Source organism: Coturnix japonica, chromosome 3, assembly GCF_054131305.1.
Source record: "Coturnix japonica strain WE chromosome 3, WE-NBRP24, whole genome shotgun sequence".
Lineage (NCBI taxonomy): Eukaryota > Metazoa > Chordata > Aves > Galliformes > Phasianidae > Coturnix > Coturnix japonica.
The window spans coordinates 29,514,609-29,538,303 of record NC_140665.1 but is presented as its reverse complement, the minus strand read 5'-3'; the positions used below and the strand labels follow the sequence as shown (position 1 = coordinate 29,538,303).

At 39.9% G+C, this 23,695-nt stretch overlaps 1 protein-coding gene across 1 annotated transcript in view; it reads left to right on the top strand.

Annotated features, from left to right (window-relative positions):
• ZFAND3 (zinc finger AN1-type containing 3) overlaps positions 1-23,695 on the top strand; it is a gene marked incomplete at its 5' end in the record, with an annotated part of 124,074 nt that overhangs the window by 97,198 nt on the left and 3,181 nt on the right. Inside the window, 1 exon segment of the mRNA NM_001323243.1 lies at positions 9,948-10,118. Within this exon segment, the coding sequence (NP_001310172.1) occupies positions 9,948-10,118 (171 nt within the window).

The following is a 23,695-nucleotide window of genomic DNA, read 5'->3' as shown; positions in this document are numbered from 1 at the left end:
CAGGAGGATATTAAGGAAGGCATAAACCTTTCATATTTTATTAGCATTAATGTAACCACTGAAGAAAGATCAAGACAATAAATCTGTCAAGACATGGGGAAAGTTCCCTTACGAAAAACAGTTTTTACCTCATGCAGTTGTCAGCTGGTGTGCTGGAGGAGCTGTGCAGATAAAAAATGGTGTTATGACACCAAATAGCGGTGCCTGTTTTTGTTCTTTTTCCTTCATCTTTGCCAGAATCACTGCTGTGGTAAAAAGTATTTATATTCCAAAGTGTGCCCATAGGACAAGGATTATAATGAAAAGAATGAGTAAAGGCTTGCAATTATTAGTTCAGATGGTGCCTTGAAGGTTTTGGAGAGTCAGTAGTCTGAAGGTTTGGTAGGAGAAAAAGGTGGGACTGTGGCCTGATGTACAGTTTCTTAGGTGTTTTGACTTGTTTCTTAATGGCTAAGTGTTGTTATGATTGATGGCAGGTTCTCTGAGGCTTGCTTTAGTTGGTAGGGCATCCAGATTCCATTTGTAAAGGGTTCCTGTGTTGTGAAAGCGAGCACTATGTAGCACGTTGCTCTTCTTTTTCTGCTGTGGAACCTGAAGATGATTTCATGCGCCATTCAAAAGAGTCAGATTTTAAAACAATATCACACAGCATAAAGAAAACTGGAAAAAATCAGTGGAGCTGCTGCAGATTGCTCAAACTATTTTTAATTGTGTGGTAGAGAGACCAGTGGAAGCAGACTGTTGAAGTGCAGTAATGATGAAGTCAATTCGTAGCTTGTATCCTTAAAGTTGGGGAGTTTGCAGATACTTGGTGTCTCGCTTATGGCTCATGAACCATGCATCTTTAATACTCTATGCAGTTGTATGGGCAGCAAACTCACTTTTTATTAGGGCATCTGTCCTAGATGGCTGTGGTGGTATCTGCTTTGTGGAAGTTCACGGTATCTTGAATGCTCTGTGTCTTTTCTAGTATGAGATTTGGGTCTAGAAGATGCAAAGTTTGCATTAACAGTCATGCAGATGCACGGTCCTTTTTTGAAGATTCAGGTTTATTGATGTCTTACAATAATGCTTAGAGACTGAACCTCGACTATCAACACAACAGTCTTTTTGGTGTTACAGAAATCACAGTATGGATATTACAAATTTTCAACAACAGGCATCTCCAATAAGCCATTAGTTCATTCTTTTTATTTTTTAACCAATTAGTATGCATGCAGTAAGTACAAAAAGACCTGGTCCACCACTAATGAGCTTTCTTTAATCATCTGAAGTGCTAAGTGCCTGCGTAAAGACTGTACAAAAGATTAGCAGAGAGAGTTTATACCATTAAAACAATTTGGAGGCATTTTGCTGTTGTTGTTTCGAGGGACTTCTAAGGTATTCTTCAGTGTTTGACTTTTGGAGGGCACTGTGTTAGAAATCCAACCTTCTTAAGAGTTCTCTCACCTAAAGAAAAGCGATGATAGAACAGCCTTCAAGAAGCACTATAAATCACCCAGCCCTGGCAATAATAGTGTCCATTAGAGATGCTCTCTTTTTTTTCTTTCTCCTGTTCAGTTTCCAGCTGTACTCTAATAGAGCAGCACATCAAGCAGGGCTGTAAATAAAAGTTATAACCTAATAGGTGAGCTCTGAAGTGGAACGGACAGGAGCTGAGGCATGGAGGCCTTATTATTGCTCATCAGCAATTATAAACAGGATAAAGTATCTGGGACTTGCACTGATGCAGCAAGAGCTAATAGAGGCTGGGAGATGACACTGTACTGTGATCAGATGATATATGTTGATGGGTTTTTACTGTTTCATCTTATTGCCTATTTCTGTGATGTGTTGTAATGTCTGTTCTGTGCTTCCATATGCATCTGGATAGACAGATCCGTTTCCCCTGCTGTTCGAAGAAGCTTGATGGCTTTTGTACATATACTTTACATCAGTTTCTAGTATTGGTTATCTAAGAGCCTTCTCAAATTGTTACAATTATTGTAGATTAAAATCCATCTAATGGTAAGGATCGTAGTAGTCGGATCAGTAAACAACTTTAAAGATTTGCTGCAATTATAGGATTTATTTTCAGTATCACCTTACTCAATTCTAAAAAATCGCCTTCATTCATTAATAATATGGGTATGGTTGTCTTTAACGCTGAACATCTCACATGAGTTTTTAGATTAAATTGGTTATAACCGGTGTGGCTGGAGAATCTGAAGAGGTGGATTTGGGGTCAATATCAAAAAGTTTGTTAAAAGTCAGCTATAGCTGTGATGATCCTTGCCTGTGAGTTACAAAAACTTCAGCTGTTCCTGGGAAGGTTTTTAAGAGCTTGTTAGCACACAGTAATTGGTAATATTCACAGAAAGGTCTGTCACGATCTTTTATCTGTCACAGTGTCTAGCACACTCCTGTACCAGACATCTAAATCATCTCTTTACAAAGCCGTGGAGAAAAAAATGCCTTGAAATTTAGCCGGTACTTCCTTTCATCTGGGGAGAAGTTTTGCAAGAATCTTCATAGTTCATACATTAATCACTTACGCCATGTGCTTCTGAATGGAATTTTCTGCTGGAGTATTGGAAAAAATACAACATTTAGAAATGAAAAGGTTTGCACCAGCATAACAGCATGTGGAAAACACTGCTTTCCAGCCTCATCTACTCAATACAATGGGATAAAATAAATAGATATGTTTTTAAATTCTCTTAAGATTTTAGGATAGGAATATTTATAACTGCTTATGTCAAGTTGCACTACACTAAGGCAAATCGGAAGCTCATTCTGTTCGTGGTTGGCATTCATTTAAAATTAACTTTCACACCTGCTGGTCCTTTGTGTTCCTGCTTTTCTATGTGCTGTGTATAAGATGTGTAGCTGCTTATGTTTACTATCTGACAGTGTCAGAGAGCTTTAAGTATAAGTGTTCCTCATTTTCTGTTTAGAAGTTAAGTGTCAGGGGGATCTTAAAATACACAGAATTTTAGGGTCTATTTGAAGGAAGCTGAGCATGAACAAGGGGGAAAAAGTGAGAATTTCCTTAGAATTCTGTGTTAAGTAATTGTTATGCAAAGAAGTTACTTTTTTTCCTATTTAATTTCCAAGTAGTTATTCATAAAATAAACCTCAGGAAATAACCAGTGAGACCAGTATCTTGGAACAAAGGAAGATTGAAAACAAACTATATGTAATATGCAAGACAGTGTATGTGCTGTTGCATCTTATCTTCTGTGGTCTGTTCTGCTTCCTTAGTGGATATGTGGTCTCCAGTTCAAGTTAGTTAAGATGCTTCCTAAACATCCTCTTTCAAAACAGTACGAGTTTTCTACTAACACAACCTGAGTTCTGGTATCTTGCAGACAGCAACAAGGTCTGCAGAAATTGTATTCTGTGCCTGAAATTGCTAGAATAAACTATCACAATCTAAATAGAAACTGATCTGTAAGTTTTATTTAAAATACCTGAATTGAAAGTGAATTTGGCAATACATTCACTGTATATTTTAGAACCCACATTTAATGCATTGTTTTTTTGTGTTTGTTTTTTCTTAATCAAAACACAGGAGCTCTTAGGCATTTCTCTTAACATTAATCAGATCTAGTCCTTGGAATGATAGTCTCTCATTGCAAAGTTTCTGTTGCTAATGGCATCACTCGGGTTCTACATTTAATGACAAATAAGTTTTTTGAAAGATAAATATTAGAAATCTGTATTTTTTCCACAGCTGGCAGGCAGGAGCTCTTTACAATTCCTCTTCTGAATCTGTTTTTTAGCCTTGGAAAACCCTCGTTATGCCGGTGGGGGGAAGGGTGTGCTTGTGAATGAAAAATAACAGAGCAAGGAGTTTTTATACAGAACTACTTTCTGGGCTATTCGTTTGAAGAATTGCCTTCCTGAATCCTGTGCACCATTTGATTGATGAGGACGTAGTTGGAGTATACTACTCGGATTTTGAAGCAGAGCAGCTCTGCTTACTTACGGAGTCTTGAATTGAGTAGACAATCTGCAGTTTTTGTAGTGTTATCTATTAATGTTAATCCCACTTTAGAGAGTTCCACAAAGAGTAAGAGGGCTCTCAATTAAGCCAGCAAAAATATTAGTTATGGTGTGGGTGAAAGCTTTTGAATTTCCCATTTTTACCTGATCCAACATCTGTTCGTATGTGTTTGCAAGGATGTATTCATATACGCAAATATGCATATTTGAATACTAGTGCATAGTCTTCAGGTGCTGTGGAATGGCTGAGATGTTGGCAATTGGCCTTCAAGCTTCCTTCATCACACACGTTCATGTATGGTGGCTTTTTCCTTCCTTTTTGTGGTTCTGTTTTTTTACTTATCTCTCAATATCTGTGCATTACACCTGCGCTTAATAATCCTGTTCTTATGATAACAAACAAGGAACTGGACACTATGAGTGCCCAAGTACATTTAAATATGTATTTGTTTGAATTGGCGTATAAGTAAAAATGGTTAAGAAATAAATTACTATTTCCATTAGATGAAGACATACTGACATCAGTGATATATAAGGAAGGGAGTAATGCAAGAATTTAACCATGAAACAGACGTAGTACCGAAGCATACAGATGAGATGAAAACTAGTTCACTATTTGCTTAATTTAGCAATTATGAAATTTCTTGACAGGAAAGGATAATATGCATTTTCTCACTCTAATTATAACTTACATAAAATGCATGCAGTATCCTGTGTAGCTCCCTGTTAGTCGTACTATTTTCAACTTGCATTTCATTCATTTATGTTGCTGGCACCAGATGAGTCTCTTCCGTTTCATTAGAGATGGCAGTTAACGGCCTCATTAAGTTACACTGCAGTACAGCGCGCTTCCTTTTGACTGATGATAGTACCAACAATACAGGAGGAAATGTAAGAGAGGTAAGAAGGAATTAGTGCTTATATTGCAGAGTCCACAATATGGCCTGGGTTGGAAGGGACCTCGAGCATGATGAATCTCCAGCCCCACTACTGCAGGCAGGGCCACCAACCTCCACATTTAATACTGGACCAGGCTGCCCAGGGCCCCATCCAACCTGACCTTGAACACCTCCAGGGATGGGGCATCCACAGCCCCTCTGGGCAGCCTGTGCCAGCACCTCACTGCTCTTTCTGTAGAGAACTTCCTGCTGACATCCAACCTAAATCTTCCCTTCCTCAGTTTAAAAGCATTCTCCCTTGCCCTGCTGTTATCTACGCTTTCAAAGAGCTGACTCCCCTCCTGTTTATAGCTTCCCTTTAGGTACTGGAAGGTTGCAATGAGGTCACCCTGCAGCCTTCTCCAGGCTGAACAAGCCCATTTCTCTCAGCCAGTCTTTGTAGGGGAGGTACTTCAGCCCGCTGATCATCTTTGTGGCCTTCCTGTGGACCCACTCCAACAGCTCTCTGGAGCTGGGATTCCAGACATATTTTGTGTATATAGACATATTCTCCCATCTAGAAACTGTATAATCACAGAATAGCAGAGGATGGGAGGGGCCTGTGGAGATGATCTTATCCAGTCAGATTTTGGGTACCCCTCAGGATGGAGCCTTCACAACCCTTCTGATCAACCTGTCTTAGTGCTGGACCTCACCTACATTTAAAAAAAAAAAAAAGAAAAAGAAGTGCTTTCTAATGTGTAAATTAAATAGCTGATAGAATTGTTTAGGTGCCCACATTCCTCTGTTCTCCTTGTAATGTATGCTAATAGTAATAGATTGGTGTAGGGGAGATGAGTTTTACTGGCATGCTTGTGATGTTTCACATTTGAAATATCTTAGAGTGACTCTTCCCATTGTGTGTATCCCAAACAACTAGGCTAAAATTTGTTCATTTCATCATTGTTTTTACTTATAAGAGCTGCAGGAAACAATTGCTGTTGAATGGTTTTGTGAATTGGTATGGAAATTGTTTCTGTAATGCAGCTTCTTGGGGTTACTTGTAGTCTCTGTGGTGGTTTCATTAGGAGCTTTCTGAATCAAAGAAGGGGCTGACAGGACTTGGCTTCCATAGGGGCTACTTCAATAGCCTCTCAACATTGAGCTTTACTGCATCCCCATCGCTTTAAAGCTATGTGGAGAGGGGAAATAAATGAATGAAACGGTGATGCTAAGGATACTGCAGTGATACTAGAAAAGAGACTGTGTGGCTAATTGTTATGGAAGGCTTTGTCTAAGAATTTGAGATGTCTGTCTGTAGTGTTTTAAGAATATCTGAAGTGGATTTCCAAAATAAATGTAAGCACTTCCAGAGAGGTGTGCACTCAGCTTTCTGACAGCATTAACACAGTCTTGATGGCGCTTGGGAATAAGATGCTTATCTCAATGCAAATACCAGAGTTTGAAAATAAAGGCTTTCACAGCATTAAACAGCAGCAGGGAAGAATTGTAGTGGTTCTAGGTGTCAAATCTGGCTTCTAAGATGTTTATCTTGAACTTCTCACTCTTCATTAGTAGTCAACAAGCATGTAACTGTGGTATAACTGTGTTAATTTTAGGTTCAGATGAAGTAGAGGAGATGATTTTATATAATGATTCTGGTAAATGCAATAGGAAAGATTTGTAAGGAGGCAGTTTCCTCTAGATGTTTATAATGCATAGTCAAAATGGCAGGGAATTAAGTAATCCCTCATCTAAAAATGGAATAATGTGGAAAAAGGGGGGAAATAACCCTAGAAGCTGGCAACAGAGTATTACTCAAACTGGAGTTAATCCCTGTTACGTAGTTACTGTCTCTATCTGTGTGAGGCTCTTCATGGACAGAGGTTTTAACAGCTCAAGCTGCTTCTAAAATGGTTTCAGAGTAGATGGCAGTGAAGTTTGAGGGTTCATTAATTATTGCTGTCACTGGTGTTTGGACAGGCAGTTGAGATCGTAAATGTCAGTCTGTCAGTGGGATGAGTTCTTTATGAAAAAGAAAAAAACTGATTGAGTGCCTCAAAAGCTGTCATCAAACCAGAGATTAAACAGATTCATCTCATTCTTGAAGCAAGCAGCAACAGAGGAGGGCTGCTGCTTCCCGTACAAGCATCCCTTCTTCCTCCTGTTATTTTTCCTCAGCACACATCTCTGCTGGGTTTACAGCTCCCCACCTGCTTCCCAAAATGCCATGAAAGAGTCACCGTGATTGTTAGTGAAGCCATGTAGGTGCCAGTCTGTACGTTCAGCCATGACAAGAGATTGAGAGAAGCCGAGACTGGGCTCTGACAGTCTTAACACAATTTATTTGGAAAATATCGAGGGGATAAGGAGTAATGAAGACAAGTACAGTGACAGTGAGGAGCAAATGTGAGTTTGTGTCTGAGGCACAACAATTTCTACGAACGGCCCTCATCGTTTCAGTCAGGCCTCCTGCTTAAATCCTGCTCTCACTTTAAATGGGAGCTTGATAAGATGCCACAATTAGGAGAACGCCTTTAGAGATAAGTTAGAAGAACCCTCATTAACAGTAGTAGAGTTGCTCTGAAAAATCTTTGTGAAGTTTCTCATCTCAATCTAGAAAGAAGTAATTCTTGTTGCACAATTCTAAAGCAAGCTGTAACAGCAAGAATCTTTGCTAGCCGTTTTTGGTGGTTAAGTAGCTAATACTGAGAGTTTACCCCTCAGATTTCTCATCTGTGCTTTCTCCTCACTCCTTGCACATACCTTTAAGAAGATGTAAGCACATGTACGATCAGTCCTTATTGTTACAGCTGTTAGCTTGAGCTGGTGTGCTCAGGGCATTTTGCAGTCAGTAATGGGATAGCTGGAGCTGTCTCTCCCAGTTAGGCTAAGTTAACTCAGTGTTAACGCTGTTTAAGTTACGGCAAAAAGGTACGAGCTTAAAAAATTAGATATGTAACTTTCATTTCTATCCTATTAGTCAACTTACGTTCATATTCGGTTTGCCGTTACCAATTAGTAGGAAATGAATAATTGAATGTGTAATTAAATTAGTACCAGCCTGACTTGGATTAGCTGTTTTTCTCACTAAGGCACGTGACTTCATGAACCGAATAGACACCGGATGGCTCATACACACTGAATTCCTTATTTGGACTTAACAAAAAGCAGATCGCTGTATTCCATGTAGGCCACAAAACTGCTTTTGAGAAGTAGCAGAATGGCTCCTGTTTCCAAAAGCTGAGGTGTGTGGGAGGCGGCTATTTCAGAATAGCAGCGAATCTGTTTCTCTGAGTAATGAATAATTACAAACTGTGGTGCCCATCTGTGGCAAGGAGGTGGGCTGTAAGATTTGTACTGAACTCTGCATCAGTGCAGTGAGAGCGTACAAGGTGTGTGTTGCTGGGTGCACCCTACTACAGTGAATCTCACTCCTCTGGGCACTCTGACAATCAGTGTGTGTGATGGGGCGGGTGCCTGGGAGTGAGGGCTGGGATCTGCTGTCTGGTCTGAGGACATCGCTCTGAGATCATCTTCTGCAGAGATTTAATTTGAGACAGGACAACTTGTTCCATAAATGTGTCAATTCATTAGACTCTGCTTTTCATTGTCAGTGTTCCTGCACACACAGGCACGCAGGGATGGAATAATTGCGTACTGAACGTTAGTTCAGTCCTCATAGATATATCTTGTAAGGTGTAAGTTGTAATCTACAACACTGATGAGAAAAGCTGTATTGAGACACACATCAAATAGAATTATTGCAGCTTAATAAAAACTTATCATCTGTGTACTGTGCAGGAAGCCGTTCACTTTTCTGTGAAATGTGAGATGTGGGGAGTTTGTCTGTATTGAAAAACCAAGCACATTTTCAGCATATCTTAGCGATATGACAGAAAGAAAGAAGAACTAAGTGAGGCAGGTTGCGTATTTATGAAGGCTGTGATATTAGAATCCAGCTGCTGTATAAACACCGAGACAAGATCTGAAACATGGGGTGAGAAAAGTGGGTTAGTTTCTACTGCAGGGAAAGAAACCAGGGAAAGTTACTGGAGCGTGCCTTGGAGAGGGCAGCAAGTGATACTGGTCCAACTGGGTTATGTGTTTGGCAGGGAAGGGCTTGATATGGTAAAGCAGCAGATCAGATGAAAAGTACTATGTTGCTTGAAGTGAACTCTTTCTTAAACTTTCACTTTGTAAGGAAACCTGTTTTTAAATGGCCTTTCTTAGTTTAAAAGAGGATGGTGATAGCAGCTTCCCTTGATCTCTTCTGTAGCACCTGTGTGGCAACTCCAGCCCACAACAGAATATCCACCATGTCGTTGTTTTGCTTGTTCTTAATTAAAGCAGCACCTACTGATGTGTATCTTCTGAGTGAAACATGTTTTCCAGAAACAAGCAGAAAATTATATAGATAAAGGTGTTAATGCAACTGGTGTTCAGACTGATTCTTTTTAAATAGCCGAGCACTTGGGATTTATAACGTGCTTGTACAGGTTGGGCGTAGTTTGTGTTGTTGGTGTCTACTGATTTGCATTTAAATTGTTCTACATGTGGAAAGGGGGAAGCACGGTATGGTGCTTTCATGTAATGTCTTCAGTCATAAGAGGCAGTTTACACGCTGTGCCTTAAAAGTCTTCTTTCTGCCCAGGGAGGAAATAGGTCGAATCTACTTTCCATTGTTTCTCATGAGAAACCTAGTTCAGTTTGTTTGTGCAAGGAGAGCAAAGACATGCAGGAGAAACTAAATGAGATTACAAATGAAGCCTGTGATTGTTCGGGATGGTGTGTACTCTACGTGCATCTGTACACAGCCTGGCTATGGCTGGGAGGAAGTCAATCAGTTTGCTTTCTACTGAGTATTGTCAGTAGGGGGAGGTTTTTACAGAGAACAAAGATAATTTGTCTCTTACTTGATTGTTAATGTTAAGAAAATGTATATATACAATAGAATGGGAAGTATCGAGCTGCCTGGTGGTGACCCCAGCTGAAAGCAATATACCTTCAATCTGCCCAAAGGGCTGCCTCAGCAAGGAGGTTCTAATGTTTTTCCTAAAATATTTGTTGTGAATACAACAGATTCACAGTCGGAGAGTGAGGCTTCTCCTGTGAAACGGCCACGGCTACTGGATGACAGTAATGACAGGCCTGAAGAAACCAGTCGATCCAAACAGAAGAGTAGACGCCGATGCTTCCAGTGCCAAACAAAACTGGAGCTAGTACAGCAGGAACTGGGATCATGTCGCTGTGGTGAGTACTGTCTGTCAGTAACGTCCGGCTTTCTACCACAGCGGTGCTCGGATCCATGTCACAGGTGGCAGTATGGAGAACACTTGCACTCTGTAGCTTTCAAACATACTTCAAACAGAAGCTATGTCTTCCACTGGTGGCAAAAAGTTATAACTAGCTCCTGTCTGTCTAATTTTCCCTTTAAAACTATGCCCCCAACACACTGTCTTGTCTGAAGAGATCCTTAGATATTAATGAATTTAGCTTCAGAAGTCCCTGTAAGGTGGGAGTGCGTCACGCTCACTTGACAGAAGAAACACAAAGCACATCAGAGAATATGCAGAGATGACAAGCTTTTTTTAAAGAGTTTATAAGCATAGGTCAGCACTACATTCTGTATTTCGTGATGATGTTGTTACTGAAAAGATGAAACAAAACCAAGAAAAAACGCCATCTAATTGAAAATGGTCTTTCTTCTCACAGTCAGCTAAAGGGATGGGGAGGGAGGGGGGTATTGCTGTTGATTATGCACTGAATAGTGTCCAGCCTGATTTTTCCATAGTTGATGGTGTTGTTCAGCTAACTGAGCTGAGGTTGATGGTGCAGGCAGCTAATGTGGGGCTTCATGTTACCTGCAAAGTCATAATAGCAAATGTGACTGGGTTCCAGAGGAGGTGCTCTCTCCTTCATGCAACAATTGTTGGTAACCGATTATTGTAACCTATGATAACGCACATGGTAATTTTACCTGCTGCTTTTTTTCCCTCTCTTCTCCCTGTAGTCACGTATTGAAGGCTTGTGCTCTCACTCTCTGGCTGTGTTTGTATTTATAGATGTGGAGAGTTTGTAGTTGCTTTATCATGTCTCCACAAGGGGACTCTTGCCAAAGCATTTGCATAGGCAGTTACAATTCATATTCCATCTGCAATATGTATAATATTTATTGTAATAAAAGGCAATTCCATCTGAGCTGCAGTGAGAAAAGAAAGGGATGGTTAAGCTGGTTACAGAGACTGAAATAACAAATTGTGTTTTGAATAAGTAATAACAAATGAGATAATAGAAAACTGAAAAAATACCATGTCATCCTTTGTTCTTCACTATCTGCTGTGTACTCTTTTGGACTCGAGACAGGCTTCATTTCAAATACTGGAGCACTGCTATAGAACTAACACGTTATCTCTGAAGCCACCAAACATGAAATCAGTGGCTATAATGAAATTTTTATTACGGAAATAATGTGTTGGGATACTTTGAAGTATCCAGTAAAATCTATGTCTCCAGCTGAAGAAATTGAGCAGTGTCAGTGACAGCTTGGTGTGCTTCTTTCTGCTCAGACTTAGGGAGTTTCTGCCCTTTGTCCACTCCTGTCACATATCCAAATGAATGAGGGTGCTTGCAGGTACCTTATGACAGATGGAAAAATCTCCCCTGACGTTGTAGGCAACAGAGTTTTACAAGTTTGGGAAGAACTGGTAAGAAGATGAGACTTATATTATTTTACACATCACATCATTAATTTTTCTTTCATTCCAAAACTGGAGCTATATAAGAGCACTGAAGTTGCAAGCAACTTCTAAAAGTGCATCCATTGCTTAATAATGTTTTTAATCTTTGTAAGATAAGACCTGCCTTGTTCTGTCCAATAGGGCACAAGCTTTTTGAAATGTGGCAGAGAGAATATAGACCTAAAGCTTTACAGCTGGTTCTGAGATCTTTGGGAAGCTGCAGTGTTGATTCTACCATCTCTTGTAAGATCTGTCCGGAGAGGGCTGGTACTGTTCAGCTTGTTCCCTTGACACTACATGGAATTTCAGACAGATCTGACAGTCCTGCGGGGCTTTGCCTGAAAGAAAAACAATTTACTACTGAAAAGGACGTTCCAATAAGGGTACTTTACATTCAAACTCAACGTTTTTCAACTGTAGAAAAATTTGTTTATTTTCATGCACGCAGACTTGGAAGAACTCTTTTCATTCTGCTCCCACTTTGTACAAGTTATTAACTGCTGACAAGAAATTCACATCTCATAAATAATGCTTAAGAGCTATTGCTATATAAATTGAATGTGTTATGAATTGTGATAGGCCTTTTTGTAGTGTTCTGTGCCTAGAGCAGGAAGAACAGAGGATGTCATTTTCATTAATTTCTAATGAGGTGCCAATTAAAGGCAAGGAAGGAACTCAGAAGGGAAGAGCCACAGAGCTCCCCTGAATCCTGTGCCCTGGAGCTGTCAAACGAGCTGCTGCCAAACCTTCCTCTGAAAGTTCCAGTAAATTACCAGCTCATCTAGAGCACACACAGACAAATTCAGCTTCCCTTTGATCTTCAAAAGAGCAATTTGTAAGACGAGTTCTGAGCCTTTTCACATAGTGAAGTGGGAGAAGTGATAGGAATTGTTAATTGCTGATGCACTTTGCAAGCTTCAGTGAGAAAGAGATTTTAAAATGAATTCTCATTTTGTGCCTCTCTGACTGGGTAACCTTTAAATCAACACTACCAGAACAAAAACAGTTCCATATGAATCGTTTCTGGATGACAGTTACACTAGGAGCACTTTCCAGACAGCCATATTCTCTAGTTTTGGTTGGATTCTTGATAGTTCAGTGTCTTATCATTTATAAAGATTGTATTGAGATTGTATGTATTTAATGTTAGCTTTAGTGGGCAATTTTTTTCATTAAGGAACTAAAAGGACTGTATTCTTACACTTGTATTCTATTATAGCATTTCTATTGGGAGTGTAAAGCAGTTTGAAATCAACCATCTAATCCTTGATTGCAAAATTGAGTCATCAGTTCAGCAGTGTGATAAGGAAGCGTTCATCACGGCCTTGCTTTGGAACTAGCCAAATTGCTGGTAATGGTAGCTATCCAACGCCTTTCTGGAAATGCAGTTTGGGAAAAGCAAGCTTTTTTTGTTTGCAGATTGCACTCTGCATTTTTGGGCATTATCTTAATTACCAGACCTGTATTGCTTCTAAACAAAGCTGTGTCCATCTTTAAAATATTCTGAGCCATAGAAATTATTTGAGCAGAAAATACAGCTCGATTTTATGTTAGAGGCTTAGCGTTCTACAACAAAAGCTAGTTCTAGTATCCCTTGCTATTTCAAGCTAAAACACAGGAGTCATCTTTAATAGTGTTGGAATTGCATGAGACATACCGAGGGTGTTCTAGGAGCTCATTAAAGGTGTTTCACATCTGTCGTGTTTGATCCAGTCCTGGTCAGCAATTAAGCAATTAAATTAATAGGGTGTCCCAGTGGGTCAGTATAGAATGATTTACTGTTTACAGGCCATGTCCTAACAGACTGTAAGTCAGACACCGCCTATGCAGGATTGTTTTTAGTTTTGTCTTCTTGCAGTCAATGGACTGGCCCTGGGAAGTACATGTATCTGCCTTGTGGTAGTTTTAGAGAGATGCTGCTGCTATGACTGTGTGCATCTCTGATAGGAATATCTATTGTGTGTGTGTGTTTCTGGGAGCCTGTTTGAATCTTTGCGGTATGAGATGTGTCAGGATTGTCAGAGATGGCGCTGAACGTGACTTTAATGCAAACTGGATACAGTCCACATTAAAGTTTTATTAGAAGTTGGTGAAATGCCTCATCAGAATGTGATCAAAGTGGATAAGATTGCCTTTCTAAAATGGTTTCTACTTCTAACATGTTTAATAGCAAGGTGCTCGCTGCAGCTACAGCTTAGCAACACAGAAAATCAAAAGATGCTCGAATAGTTTATAGCTCAATTTGTACCAGAATAATTTGTGGCTTGTTTCATACAAGGTTACTGCAAACAAACACTGAAAATTGGGCATTTTGCTTAGATGAGAGGAGGGGACAGAAAGGAAGAAGAAAGGAGGCCACAGTGCTACAAGGGGTACATGTTTCATTATACAGTCAGCTAAAATGATAAATTCATTCATACAGGAAAATAAAGACATAAAAGAGAAGCTGAAATCCATGTCGAGTTTTCAAATGTATGTCTGATACTGATGCACCACATTCCTTTGTATGTGAGCAGCCATCATGAGGGAGGTTACTCAACAAGAGCAGAATGGCAAACTTGGGTAAATTACAAACTTTGATTTGCAGCAAATGGCTGAAAGGAAACCTGACCATGAGGTCAGCGAGGGAAGAAACCAGTGGGGAGCACAGTTAGTTTGCATAAGAGCAGCATTAAAAACAAACCGTCCTTGTGTCTGTTACAGAACATCCTCCATCCTGAACGTCTCCTGATTCAGTCTGATGGGGTTCTAAGGATAATTTGCCAGTTGCCAGCATTCAAAAACATATAGTTTATTAATGATGCAAAGGACTTAATTTGCATTTACTCATTAATGTTTTAAAAAGAGATCCAACCACCATAAGAAGGCATTAGAAATGTTGTAAAAATCTGTAATCCTGGCAGGGACAGGAAACAGAGCTCTCAGTGGTGGGTTTTGTGTTACCATTTCTTCTCTTTCTAAAGTATTTGGTAATTTGGTATTTGGCTTGTTTCATGTATATAAATTCATTCCTATAGGCATACGCACATATGTACACGTGAGCACAGATAGTAGGTATACAAAAGAACATTCTGGTTTGTAAATAGGCTTATTTTTCCACATCCTTGTTCTTAATTGAGCTCGGTGTAGCTGTCCAATGGCCTGGTAGAATTCTTTTCTTGAGATGGTTTAAGTGTCTGTTGCTTCACTTCTGTTCAGCTTTTCTGCTAAGCAGAGGGGTAGGAGGATAATGGGGACAGACTGGTGCTGAGCATTTCTGTTGGCCATCAGAAGCAAAATGTGTTCATGGAGAAGAGACTCAAGTGTTGCTATAGGTATTATAGTGGCAAGACTCACTGATGCAATAATAAAGCAAATGGAAGACAAGCAGCTGCAGATTCTTAACTTGTGTAACAGAGCTGCTTGTTCATAAACACAGGAGATGAGGCACTTGCTTGGATTGTGCCAGAATAAATTTGGAATGATTTGATTTACTCACTTAATTTAGAAATTATCTTCAAAAGAACAGGAAGAAGAACAGAAACGTGTGTAGATAAGCAAAAAGAAAAGGCTGACAACTGCTTGAAAACAGCCCAATGTGTACTGAAAATAAAGCTTCTCTTATAACTTGGTAAAATAGGAAGTTTAGTTCCATTTCTATGGAACCTGTTTGTATGCAGCAGAATTTGTAATGGTACCGGTCAGTTCACTGACTGAAGGGTAGGGTTTATCTGGTACAAAGCAGAATGGCTCCAAACACAATAATGGATTGGTATAACAGATGTACTTCCACTGATGAAAATTAAATACACACGGTGCTTCTGGAGACTGAGCTCAACCAATTCAATAATAAATAATAAAGGAAAAAGAAATCTTATTAGGAACTGGTGACATCATGTAATGCTGGCAAGACTTGCTGCCATGCCTGAAGATGTACCATAATTGGCAGCCTTATGGGAACGCTGCACCTTGGGTATTTATGTCCAAAAGAGTACTTTAGCTTCCCCCATTCCAGCAATGCTCAGCACCTTAGCTTAAATTGCAACAAATATCAAACAAACAAACAAAAATGTCACCATCAACAAAAGGATTCAAGCTCAGCAAAAGGGCTTTCTGTTTTGTTTTACTATGATATTATCCCAAGACTGTAATTGAAATGATAAGGAAGAGGAGCTGTTAACTATTATGGATCTGAGTAATATATGTTCTGAAAATAGTACAGATGGAACGTTGCAGTGAACTGACTGCCTGGGTTCCAAGGACAGGACTCAGAAGTAAGGCTCTAGTGTGTGTTTCAGAAAAGCTGTCTGTAGATCTACAGTTGTAAACAGGGCTCATGGTCTGCTTTGTAGCTAAGGGCTCATAAGGTATGTATGTAGTGTAGTGTATTCCTCCAATATACCCAACCAGCAGGGGCTGGGTTACAGTGCGTACCAATTTCTTTCACCGTGCTACCTAAAGATCTGGAACAGGTAACTCTTCTCACTGCTGACAGGACAAGGACAAGGGGAAATGGCTTCAAGTTGCACCAGGGTAAGTAAGTTTAGGTTGGATATCAGGAAACACTTCTTTACAGAAACGGTTGTTGAGCACTGGAACAGGCTCCCCAGGGAGGTGGTTGAGTCACCATCCCTGGGTGTGTTTAAGAGCCATTTGGATGTGGTGCTCAGAGATGTGATTGAGTGAAGGGTTGTTAGTAAGGGTAGTATGGTTAGGTTGTGGTTGGAATCAGTGGTCTTTAAGGACTTTTCTGACCTGAGCAATTCTATGATTCTATGATTCTTATGATTTAGTAGTGTTTAATGAGCTTGTTGGTTACCTTCCTACAGTCCTAGTCAGTAAATGTGATTGAGATGGGTCAGTTGAGCTTTTAAGCCCACCTTTTTAATAAATGCGGTTTTATTTTAATGCTTTTCATACAGCAAGTTTTTCAGCATATCACTTGCAGGGAGCTCTGGCAGAGGTGTTACTGTGCTAGGGACAGGTAAGCATTTTTTGCTGTGCTGTGTTAGGTCTCTTCTTCTATCAGTACCCATACAAAGAAGAAAGAAGCACTCACAGCAGGTAACAAGGAAACCCCACGGATTCCTTCTGTTGAAAGTCTAATTTTTTCCTAGTAGGAAGTAGGGAAGAAAACACCTCACTTATCTCCTTTCACCTTTATAAGGTATAAGAAAGTGTTAAAGCCAAATATTGGGACTATTTACTTCTCTGCTAGAGTTCTTAACTGCAGAGATTGCTGTGAGATAAAGATCAGCGTATGGCAGTTTTCACAAAAGTAAAAAATAACACTAGTCTGTGTCAGAGCTCTCAATATCAAATATTTGTGGCCTCGAGGTAGAGTTTTTTAGAGGTGGAAAACTGTTTATGAACAGTATCATCGCAACGGTGTAGAATTTTCTCTAGGGAGTTTTTTAAAGAAGTAATACACTTATGTAATTCTGTCTATATATGTATTGAAGTGAAGTGGAAATGTTCACCTGCAGAGCTGCTTGCAGCCATTAAATGTTTCAGACTTTCTGAAGAGTTGCCCAAATAGGTGAATAAATGTGGCATGGGGCAGCCTGCCATACTCCGAACAAGCAGGAGCAGGAATTGTTGTGCAAGTGTTCTCAAATAAAAGTGAAGAAAAAAACAGAGGTGGGGAAGGGGGAAGATGTGCATCCACCCAAGTCTTGTGTATTCGTCTGTGGTATAAATACAGCTTCTGAATGGAGCTGTGGTTTTCTTTGAGAAGAATTACTCTCGATACAGGCTGTAAGAGGATACAGGAGTCAAAGACTTCAGTGGAGCAGGAGGGGTAGTCTAAGAGGCTCCGGAAGTAACTTGTAAGTGGGGGGGATAAAAGCCTAAAATAAATTTAATCTAGTTTTTAAAACAAGAGAGCTGCATCTCTCCAGTGATTTGGACAAGTCCAGCAGTCAGGCTGGATCAGTAAGGTGCAACCTCTAGAAAGCCGTTTCAACCCGAGGCATAAATAATATCATTCAGGAAGTACGCTAAAACTCAAACCTGGAATCATATTCAGCGTGTGATGATGTGAAGTCAAAATATGTCAAGGATCCAGGAGAAGATTTAGAATTAATACAACACATACAGTATGTTAGTACAGAACCATTCATTATTTATTCCAGTTCTTCATTAGTAGCTCTGCCTTTTTTTGCATTTTCATTGAGCTAACCAAAATGATGCACATACATTATTAAATCACTCAGTATTGCTTGCTATTATAATTAAATTACTGGATACACTTTGGCTCTTAATTAAATCCTGAGTTTCTGGGATGAACGCATTAGCTCTGATGGGCTTGGCATACAGACATCTACAAGTATCACTACTGATCCAGCTCATATGAAAATGTCAAACCCTATACACAAGGCCTCATTCCCATCTTAGGGTAGCTCTACTAGTTTGTCCTTTTTCAATAATTACTCCTTTTTACTTTTTGTTGTTTTTATTCTCTCAAGGTCTCACATTATTCTGGATGGGAAACAGATATTCGCGTATATGCTAGTACAGCCTATGGAATTAATGTCTTAGAATACTCCCGTTTGCAGTAGTGTCACCTATTTAGATGGCTTATGGTTTTATGAGGTGTCTATTCCTGGGCAGTGAGATTCCTTCTTGGCACAATTCTGCCTTCTTACTGCATATCTCCCCTCCTCCTTCTGTTCTTTGGAATCGTTCTCCCACATCCTACAGGATGTAGTGAAACTAGGAGTGATAGGGGAGGGTCAGTGTGCACTTTGTCCTTGGGCACGTGGGCATGGAACTGAGCACTCCTTTCATGAGCACAGTGGTGGTGTGACGTCCTCCAGAACACATCCTTGCAGGATCGCGCAATTACTCAAAAAAGGGAAATGCTCTTCGCCTACATGAGATTTAACCTCTTAATTTTGTACAGAACTCCCCTCTCCCTTTATGTGATTGTACAGTGCCGTTAACTGCTTGGCGCTGCTGTTGGGAGCAGAATGTTTTATTTGAAAATGGTCTTGTTAAATTAAACCAATTTTTTAGCCTCAACAATTGGCGAAGTCTCTTAGAGAAAAATATTTCCTCCAGTTACACTGAGAAATAATGTGACTTAAATTACAAGGCTGATTTTTATCAAGTTGCATCTATCATTGTAGCGAACTGGGATCCAATTCTTAACACATTTCACAACAGTGGCAACCTGCCATTTGTGCTGGTACGTCAGTTTGTGGGATCGCAGCTTCTGCTTGTGCCTGGCTGCACTGGACTGCAACTTGCACAGTGGGAAGGGTTGGAGGGAGACCCTTAAGATGAAATGTGTAGGCGGGCTCTCTTTGTTTTTTTAGTATAAAGCAGTCCAGAAGCAAATATTACATGTTGTATCCATGACAATTAGCATGAGTCTGAGTCGCCCAGTTAGTCTGTCTCTAATAGATGATGACTTTCACAGATAAATCCTTAGTGGGGGGAAGAAGTTATGATGTAAATGTAGTTACTCTAATTTGCTTGTGTTCCTTAGAGCAGGTCTATAATAAAAGATTAACCACCACTATTTTATTTTGGCACAGACTGGAACAGAGGTACAATGCTGTGTGAGACCTGCAGTGTTTATTATGACCTGAGTCTTAGAAACATAGAATAGTTTGGGTTGGAAGGAGCCTTTTAAGATCATGTACTTCCAACCCCTGCTACAGGCAGGGACATCTCCCCTTGCAAAGCAGGGGAAAAAGGAACACGAGAAGACTGTAGCTTACTTAATCCCAAAAGCTTGTTGTTCAGCTTGTTGGGGTTGGGTCTGCTTGCTTTTTTATAGGAGATGTCAAGAAAGCAGAATGTTCCTTGAATTGTGTAATGCAGGCTGACGTTGCCGATGCAGAGCATTCCCCCATAGGAAAAAAAAATGTTTTGAGTACGTGCAAGAATGGAGCTGTATAGAGGGAGGGTAATGGGATCTCAACAGGCCTAGGATGTTTTTGTGATACAGAATAGCAGTGCATACAAATAATGCTGGAAGTTTTGCCTGGCTAGAATGTAGCTCAGCTTTACTCGCTTCTCTTGCATGAATGCTCTTTCAAGCAGCCACCAAAATACTGGAGGGATAAACTGGACCACGCTGAGATCCAGGGAGCTGGTGTCTTCTCATGTATTCATTGCACGGGTCTTCGGGGTCTTGATCTTCTATCTTTGTAGCCAGTGGCTGTACTTGCACTTTTTTTTCCTTAGCAATTTCAAGTGTTGAAAAACAAGTATTTCCCTCCTGCATTTTTAAAACCAGCTTTTTTGCTTGTACGGTTTGCAACAAACTAAGCTACCTTTCCAGCTGGAGTGGATGAGGGCAGATGTATAAACGTTATTCAGGGGATAACTGCACTCAATAGGGGAATGATCTCCATTTATTCTGAGCAGTGCAGCATGTATCACTCGATGAGCTAATTTGCTCTGCTGGCTACAGTGTGGCTTCACCAGGTCATATAATGTATCTTGGAGATTTGTTTGCCTTTTGAAGATACCTTAAAATCTGTTCTTGCACTTGGTGTGGTACACAGACTTGTAGAAACCTGCATATATATGTATTTGTTTAGGAATGCAGGAATGTACCTCAACATACAGTTCAGTTTTCTTTGGTAGATGGATTGTCACGTTGTATGTTGCTCCAAAAATACAGATATCAGGCAGTTATTAAGAGGTTATTGTGGGAACATGCAACTACTTAAGTAACATACAGCGGGATCTTTCAAACGGAGACACAGTGAGATGTTTTTAAGCCACTCTGTAAATATGTGAGCTGTATAAATATTTAATAACATTGCTTGGCACTTCCACCCCTTTTCAAAGCATTCTTGCAAACAAGGAAAAAATAACAGTTTTCCTTTAGCGGTTTTCTGAATGTTTCATCAATGAGATCAAGACCAGAATTTTGGGGGAAGAGGGAAGGAATTTCCTTTCTGGTATGGCATTGTTTGAGTACCAGGACTCATTGTTTTACCTGTATCTTATGTAACAGTGTCGTGTTCTTCAGCAGCATTTAGAAGACACAGCACCTGACCAAATCCCCCCACCTGAGTGATCCCAGCAGCACTCTGTGCCGCTCTGCTGGTGGTTTGCAGTAATCTGCCTCATGGGCATTTATGTTCCAGGAAGTCTGACCGCATTCTGTGAACAAAGAGAAAATATTGAACAGAATGGGGCACTCCTCCCCCGGTTACAATTTGGTGCTCATGTCATGAATTATTATGCCATTTACTTGAATTATTTCTGATGCTTCATGTGTTTTGCTGATACTCTCACAGTTGACTACTTTGAGAATCTGAAGGCAAAGATAATAATTAAAATGTGGTTTTTGTTTAAATAGTTTTCTCAGCCATCAATCCTTACTTCAGTTCAGTCACTGCTCTCGAATACAGGAAAATGTGGTCATTTTTCATTGCACATACGGTGAACTAGGTCTGCTCTATTCTCTGGTCTTGAATAGAAGCTGATTATGTTGTCTTTCATCTCACATTACGTTTTTTCAGCAGTTTCCTCAGGAATGATGAAATCAACTTCACAGTTCCTTGTGTGCAGTTGTAGACTCCTTTGAACGTTGTTGTTTTAGCATTCCTGTGCAGAAGAGTCACCTGTGTGGGTACCAGTAAGGCAGAGCCGTAACACTCATGGCTTCAGCCACTGATGCTCTGGAGATGAAACAGAAGTGAAATGTTGACTGATTATGGAGTAGTTTCTGGGCTACTTAAAGGAACTCAGAGGTTTTGATGCAGTAAGTAATGTTTTTTCTGTGATGTTTGCATTAGAGGTATGAAGAGTAGGTGATTCATGGGTTACTTCTAATTTCAGAAAACAACTGCAGTGCTCTGAGACATATTATTGTGTTTAGTAGATCTACATCTTTTATGCTTGGGGTGGAAGTCTGAACTATTTTTGGTTGATGACCACAGTAAACTTACTTCAGTTGGAAGATGGATTCCTTTTTCCAATGCTCTTTTCTGCAGCAGAGGGTTTATTTATTTTGCCTTTTAGCTACAATGTGCTAAAAGGAGTGTTTCTGCAGTAAAATCCTTTAAAGGAAACAACTTGTATTTGATGTTTTCCAATAATCAACTTAACAGTAAATATACCAAAAGAGCACATTTATCCAACTCTGCTTTATAGCCATAACAAGCCAACTGCTCAGCAGACAAAGCTTCATCTCTAAATCTGGACTGGTTTTAAGGACCAGAACACAAGAACATTTAATGACAATACATCCCAGTACAAGTAAGTTAATTTAAGTGCTGTAGGAGCTGATGGTACCAAAACTACATCAAGCATTAGTGTGCATAGAGACTGCAGAATGCGACCCCTGATGTCCAGACCAGAGAATAGTGTTTATTGCATTATAACTTAATTGAAGAAATCTGCTCTGAACTTATGGCAGAAATGTTTGGAAGTGCTGTTACTCAACTAGCTGCCGTGTACCGCTATTCAGGTCCTTTAAATTCTAAATAAAACCTTAAACAAAGAAAGAAAACAAAAGTTCCAGTCTTTAAAGTGACTGTCTCATATGGAAACAGTTGCTCTAAAAAGAACTAAAGCGTGTTTGATAAAGATATGACAAAGTACAGAATAGGCTATGTTTTCTTAGGGCGAACGAAGGAGAAAGGAACACCGTGAAGTTATGCTGGTCTACAAAAGGCAAAAGGCTTTGTAGAAGGAGAAAAGATGGTGTGAATGATGGTCATGTTCAAAAGTGATAAATCATCTTCTAAATGTGTTTCTTCTTTAGCTTTATCAAGCTGGTCCAAAGGTACTTGTTGAAACTGTGCAGAGGATTGTGTACATAGTCAATATCGCTTTTAGATCAAGTGAGATGGTGTTTCTACATAGACTTACTAACCGTGTAGACGGAATCTGTTAAACCATTAGGACTTAAAACCGATCTTACCTAGCTGGGAACTGAAACGACTTCAGCACAGTCTGCTGAAGAAGGGTTTCCTGTATCTGCTTCTGTCACTTCCATTGCAAATAAGCTGATGGACTTTGACCGATTATTTTTCTTGGCTGATCTCATCAGCTATTTATGTGTCCTTGCGTCTACCGTGACACTGGTTCCTTAACTTGAACTCTTAATTCAAGAAATAAGAAGGGAAAACTTCAGTCCTTGCTTTCTGTAAGAAAGAATTGGATGGAATTGCCAATTCAGCATTAAAACTGTACTCCAAGGTTGTTTTCATCTTAGCAACCAAACCTTGAATTTTTGGCACCTGGGGGAATGTATTCATCACATCTCAGTGTTGTATGACCAGATTGAGATTGAAGTAGAGGCAGTGATCACAAGGGGAGAGGTGTTAGATCTCAATTCGGTCTGAATTGTTTCTGTATTCCTGAATTCCATGTGCCAATACGGAAGACTTCTTACTCTGTTCCTATTACTGGGTTTCAAAGCCAGCCACAGATAGCAGCAGGTATTTTCCTAGTTGGTGCTGTTCAGAGAATGAGCAAAGATAAGTCAATTTTCCTGAATTTTTAAAGAACGATTCTGTGTGTGGTACTTTTTCCTTTCCTGTTTTCATAGCACAGTCACATTCACATTACAGTAGCCTGTTGTTCTCTCCTATTATTGATGTCTTATAGTTCAGGAGTTTGAAATACTTGAACTGCACATACATGCACACGAACACACATGCACACATTATTGGTCATTCACTCAGTTTTATCCATTACAATCCATCGAATGTCATCATTTTGTAGTCTGAATCTCTTGAGCATCCAAGGACTGGCAGCAACATAAAGCATTCTGTGGGAGGCAAAGTGATGCTCTTTGTGCCCATTATTCAGGGAAAATGTTGCAGCTCAGGCAGTAGCAGCCCTCATTTCATATACGGTGGACTGCATGAACCCTGTGGTTGTGTAACACTTTCTACTGCTGTATCATTCCAAAACTACTTATCACCATATCACATTCATTTTAAAGACAGGAAAATTGAGACAATGGTTGTTCTGTTGTACAGTGTTAGGGCCAAGTAAGTAAAAAAGCTGATTTTCTTGGTGGATTAGGAAGAGGAGGTGGCTGTTGGAGCTGCCCTCCTGGACCGATGAGAAAGATAAGCTTTAGACAAAGAGATGATAACCCACATCTTTTTAGCTACAGAACAAGATGGT